Source organism: Panthera onca, chromosome B4 (assembly GCF_046562875.1).
Source record: "Panthera onca isolate mPanOnc1 chromosome B4, mPanOnc1 haplotype 2, whole genome shotgun sequence".
NCBI classification, from domain to species: Eukaryota; Metazoa; Chordata; class Mammalia; order Carnivora; family Felidae; genus Panthera; species Panthera onca.
In genome coordinates, this window is record NC_138345.1 from 38,336,134 (window position 1) to 38,342,133 (window position 6,000).

Consider the following 6,000-nt stretch of genomic DNA (forward strand, 5'->3'; position numbering starts at 1 on the left):
AATTGATGTCTGTTGAATGAAGGAATGCATGCATGAATAAATGCATATGTACTTGGAATGTTGGGGGCAGTACTGGTTATACTCACTGTAAAATATAGAACAAAAGCTGTCCATAACCCACAACCCAGAGAGACTGTGAAGGGGAGGGAGAAAACGGGAGGTTAGCATGTGGGGTCAGGATATTAAGAGGATAAATATATCTTCATAATAGGGAATGCTGAAAGTTACATGATCTAGAAGGTTATAGCTGGGGCAGGGTAGGGTGGGAAAGACTTATTTACTGATGAGAATTCTAGATGTCATCCACAGCCTTGTTCTGGGTGCTCACCCTTGCACCTAGCACCTTTTTGGATGCTTCCCCAGGACATTCTAGACCACTAGAGTGATGTAGAACATCTTTGAAGGTCAGAGCCATAGATTATGGATAAATAAAATGATATGCCACCTCCCATAATGATTATAACCACATAATTCAATGGCTTAGCAATACCCTAACATGGGGTTAATGTGTTATGGTAGGGAGACCATATTTATCTTTCAATTAAAGACACTTCTGATAGTGAAAAGGAAAGCTATTAATAGTTATGCTAGGAAGACAAGTAAACTGGAGTTGTCTTGGGCACAGCAGGAGATTTGGTCATATACTTTCCCCCTTCTCATCCCATCTGATTCTCAAAGTACTTGGGGAGATAGATATCGTGCCCCACATTCTGCAGGTGTATAAAATGAGCCCCAGGGTCATATTGCAAACACAAGGCAACATGGAGGCATGAAACTGGGACTATTGTTGCCTAATTAAATGTTCTTTCCACTCTTGCCCACCAAAGAGATGTTATTAGATGTGAAAGAGTGGGTTTGTAAAGGGATTTCAGCCATGCTCTGTGCCTACAACACATGTGGGGGATTTTTAAGTCTTGGCAACTCTGCTCCCTTCACATCCCCCAGAATGACTGAATTCAAGTCTCTAGGAGTAGTGTTGAGAAATCTGAATTTTAATCAGTTTCTCCTGGACACCTTGATGGAGAATTAGTATTGTGAAAAGTGGTCTAGATGATTAGTTCATGGCTGATGGACCCCATGACAGAAATGTTTGGGGAGGTTCTCAAACTTTTGACGTTGTCAAGGGGAAAAAACCCACTTTTCTCCAACCCAAGGCTGGTGTATTTTTTGGACCACCACCAGACACACCTAGGCTTGATGGCTGCCAAACCTGAGCCAGTGAATCTCTGGGACTCTCATAAGGCATCTGATTAGGTGACAGAAGGAAGTTGCTTGAATCCCCTTGCCTGAAGGTCTTTAAGAACAGGAGAGACACCTGTCTGAACTGGTGTAGGAGGAAGTGGGGGCGAGAGTGCTGTCAGTCATACGCTGCCATTCTCCGTATACACCAGAGACTATCTTTTGACAATTTATTTAGATGTAGTTGTCAGGGAAGTGGCTGGGACAAGTGGACTTTGTCTGTAGACAGCAATATGCTTTAGAGGCCATGAAGACTGGATATGTTTGGGTATCTAGGATCTAAAAGCCACAGACTGCACGTTCATGATCCTCCTTCAAGCCTTTCCAAACTCTCAGGCGGCTTTTCCCTGCCATGACCTTGAGTTTGCACTGATTTCCCAAATGCATACATTGAAGGCTACCCAAGTCTTTAACCAGATCACTGACATTTGATCAAGCCAGTTCATTGCAAAGGGCAAAGAAAGACTCTTCACTACCTTTTTAAATAGATCCTGGGGTTTGTAAGATCTTAGAGGCGATCTGATCAGACTCAGTGCATGATAAATCCCCAGTGTTTGTTATAGGAACACCTCAAAGTTGGACCTCAGGTAGCTCAGATGATTGCAGAACAGCCCTAATTATTCCTGGTGAATTAAAAATCTGCCTTCTAGTAACTCCCAGTGACTAGCCTTTGTTCTGCCTCCAATGCCATATATAAGGCCACATATGTCTTTCTATGTGACAGTTTTTGAAGTATTGAAAGGCACTTATTATTCTCCCCAAGTCTTCTCATTTTTAGCTCTGGTCCCAAGCAAAGAGGAAATCAGTATTAATGAGTCCTACATCCAGGTGGAGGAAGGTTAGAGACTGAAGGGCCAAGAGGATCTTACTATAATGGGTTCTTCTACTATCTATAGTTTTCAAAGTCTCCAATGTAATTGAACATCTATGGGTACCTTGAGGCATAACAAAGTGTCTACTATTTGGGTTTTGCCATCTGTAAGTGTAGTAGTTACAATCTACCAAGTGTGGTGGTAGGCACTGAGGATATAACAGTGAACAAGTCTGGCATGGTGCCTGCCTTCATGGAAATTGCAGTCTTGTGGAGGAAGCACACAGCTGAAAAAAGACAAAGGCATTTATGCTGCAGTATGATAGACATTGTGGTAACCAAAGCTCAGGGTGGGCGGCCAAACTAGGCTTCCCAAAGGAAGTGACTTTGAAGGATGAGGAAGGGAGAGACTGGTGGACTAGGAGGGAAAAGTATTCCAAAGATAGTTGGTGCTGAGGAAGATGGCCCATAAGCAGGCCCCCTCTTCTGGTTGTAGAGTATGTAGTGTGCCGAGAGAGGATGGATGGGATTTAATGGCAAATACAGGGAGTTGCCAGGATGGTGTGCCTTTGGATCATGCAGGAAGAGTGAGCTGTGGACCAGTGGTGGGGCTGTGGGATGAGAAATATCCCTTACTTCTTTTGGATCCAGTTGGGAGGACACAGCTGAAACCCCACAACAGATGTGGGCCAAGGGTACCAGGTTCAGTTCTAGGGCAGAGAAATGGCAGGGAAGCCTATGTGTAGGATTGGGGTGTTGGTGGGACACGGGTTTAGTTAAGAAATTGTGGTTTATATACACAATGGAATACTACGTGGCAATGAGAAAAAATGAAATATGGCCTTTTGTAGCAACATGGATGGAACTGGAGAGTGTGATGCTAAGTGAAATAAGCCATACAGAGAAAGACAGATACCATATGGTTTCACTCTTATGTGGATCCTGAGAAACATAACAGAAACCCATGGGGGAGGGGAAGGAAAAAAAAAAAAAAAAGAGGCTAGAGTGGGAGAGAGCCAAAGCATAAGAGACTGTTAAAAACTGAGAACAAACTGAGGGTTGATGGGGGGTGGGAGGGAGGGCAGGGTGGGAGGGAGGGCAGGGTGGGTGATGGGTATTGAGGAGGGCACCTTTTGGGATGAGCACTGGGTGTTGTATGGAAACCAATTTGACAGTAAATTTCATATATTAAAAAATAAAAAATAAAAAATAAAAAAATTAAAAAAAATAAACATTAAAAAAAAAAAAAAAAAGAAATTTGCACACCTGATGTCATTTAAGGGGAGACAGGATGGTCTACTCTACAAATCTCCCTCTTATGCTGTCTGAACGTCTTCACTCTGTTGAACTAATTAAAAACAGTAGCCTTTTGAGATTCCTTTATGTTAATGAGCTTAGTTGGTGAGAGGGTATTCATCCCACCCCTTGGAAGGAACTTGTAATACCTGCTTCTTTCTCTTCTGATTCCTAGCTAAGATCAGCAGCCTGGAGGATCTGGGAACTTGATGGAAGGAGGAGCCCTGGGGCTGAGGATTTCTGGGGTTGGAGGCAGGCTCCAGGGGCTGGGTGCCTTGACCCACACAAGTGCTGGGAGTTGGTTTGGTGAATCCCAAAAGAAGCCCAGCAACTTCTAGGCAAGGTCTCAGCCTCAGTCCTTCTGGAGACATCTTCTCTGACTCTTCCTTCCCACCTCCCTTTTCTTCTCCCCTCAGCCCCCGATGCCCCCTACACCCACTGGAAGCAGACTGTCTTCTACTTGGAAGATTACCTCACTGTCCGGAGGGGGGAAGAAATCTATGGGACCATATCCATGAAGCCAAATGCCAAAAATGTGGTGAGTGCTGAGGGAGTCTCTGTCTGGGACAGGGTCAGAGGGAAGAAGGGACCCGTGGAGCTGGTTCCCTGGAGCTCCCAGGACCTCCTCACCCTGGTGCCCCAAGTGCCTTGTGCACAACCAGACAAGGTACTGGGGGAGGGGCAGTAGAAAGCTGGGTTTAGATCTGACTACGTATAACTGAAGGCCTCCAACCATGGCCTCTTAAAACTCAAGGATGATAGATTTTCTCGAGGACCCACTCTGGACTCTCAGCCTTCCTTGCATTTAGCCTCCAGTTCTGCATCTGAGGGGCTTTGGGCACAGAGGCTGTTGCCATGGGTTTCAGCTCATTTAGAACAAGCCAACCCAGGAAATAACAGCTTCTGGTGGCTGGGAAGATGTTTGGTTCACGTTTCTTCAGCGAGCCTGGTGGGTCAGGGATCGTGCGATTCTTTCTGAGCAACCGCGGGTGCAAGCGTGTGTATTAAAAGCATCTAGAGAATGCTTTGAAGGTTGTGCCACAGAAGACTCAACCACCCCACTCTGTTTTCTCTCAGGATGAAATCAGAGGGAACATTTCTATATTATAACAGGAAGGCTTTAGGTTAGGAATCAAAGAACTTCCTGTGTGGATAATGAGGCACTAGAATAGATTCCCGAGGGCTGTTTGTGGGAACCCCTTAGCTAGAAAACCTTAGAAACACTGTAGTTACCCATCCCTCTGCCTGCGGGAGGGGGTGGTGCTTGCCTTTGCTACCACACTAATGCTGGGACCCTTTGCTCTTCCTTTGTAGCGAGACCTCGATTTCACGGTAGATTTGGATTTTAAGGGACAGCTATGTGAAACATCTGTATCTAATGACTACAAAATGCGTTAGCATACGTGGGAGGCTGCAGACAGCGAGCAAGAAGAGAAACTCTTAACTCGATCTGCGGCTCTGTAACAAGGAACACCGTTTGCAGGACTACACTCTCGAAAACCAGAGTTTTTAAATTCTGCCTTGAAGATTGGTGAACTCACCAGGGCTCCCGTGGGCCACTGGACAGAGAGCTTCCAGTTCCTCGGCTCTGCTCTGGGAGCCCTTCACAGAGGCTTTGCTGTCGCCGACAAAGAGCAACCTCCCGTGCTGTGGCTGGGGCCCCCAAGGATGGAAAAGTATACACGTATACCCATTTGTCCTCCTTAACTGTGAATCTCTGGAACTTCCAAGTTTTGCATGCTGCAGGCATCTAGGACAGATTGCTTCACTAGAACCTGGAGACATAGTGTCTTTGATAGCATAAGCCAGATTACCTGTCTGTGCGGTGGTGTGCGTGTGTGCGTGTGTGTGCGTGTGCGTGTACAGCATATACATTAGTTTATTTACCCACACCTGTATATGCATGCATATACAACCACGTGGGTATATTTCTGTGTTCATTCAGGGTGTGTGTGTGTGTGTGTGTGTGTGTATGTGTGTGTGTGTGTGTGTGTGTGTGTGCGCGCGTAGACTATATATTACTCTCAGAGGAGATTCTGTTGCTTTCGAATAGGAATTTGTTTTGTGATTAGTTCTCCCCACTTCCCATCCCTTACAGATGTTAAGCAGCTATGAAACGTTCTCTGTACTAGCTCTGGTCTTCTTTTGACTAGACTGTGGCTCTGAACCCTGAGCACAGTACCACGCACTCTGTTGGCACTCAATAAATGCACATGAGAGCGAAGCGATGGCCTGGTTGTGTTCCTGGTGCTCTGGGGTGGGAGGGTTTGGGAGGAGGTCAGAGGCCACACTGGAATGGAAGATCACAGGAGCAACAGATGCTGTTCCCAGCTCCCAGAAGGTAGTGCCTTGGTAGAAGCAGTCAGGACTGGTCCAACAGCATGTCCCCTGCAAACTCTCACAGGGTGGGGAGAGGGACTTAGGGGTGAAGTTGGGTGGGGGGGAGGACAGGAGCTAACCAAGAGTGCTCTAGAATAGAAGGCTACATGTAGCCTGGAGGAAGGCCAACCTCAGGAATAGGAGAATCTAGGGTGTGCATCCCACTGGGAGGGCCTGGAGAAAGCAGGAGATGGTGGTCCTGGATCCCTGGGGAGAGACTGGGGCAGGGTCTGAGTGAAAGACTAGGGTGCTGAGAGTTTGCTGTACTGCACAGT

General features: G+C 46.4%; 1 protein-coding gene across 1 annotated transcript in view; it reads left to right on the top strand.

Moving 5' to 3' along the window:
• Window positions 1-5,443, top strand: part of PRMT8 (protein arginine methyltransferase 8) — a 100,539-nt gene extending 95,096 nt beyond the window's left edge. The window contains exons 9-10 of the mRNA XM_060658683.3: window positions 3,763-3,884; window positions 4,661-5,443. Of these exons, the coding sequence (XP_060514666.1) occupies window positions 3,763-3,884; window positions 4,661-4,744 (206 nt within the window). The 3' untranslated portion in view covers window positions 4,745-5,443. The remainder of the gene's footprint in view (window positions 1-3,762; window positions 3,885-4,660) is intronic.
• Window positions 5,444-6,000: the final 557 nt, after the last annotated feature.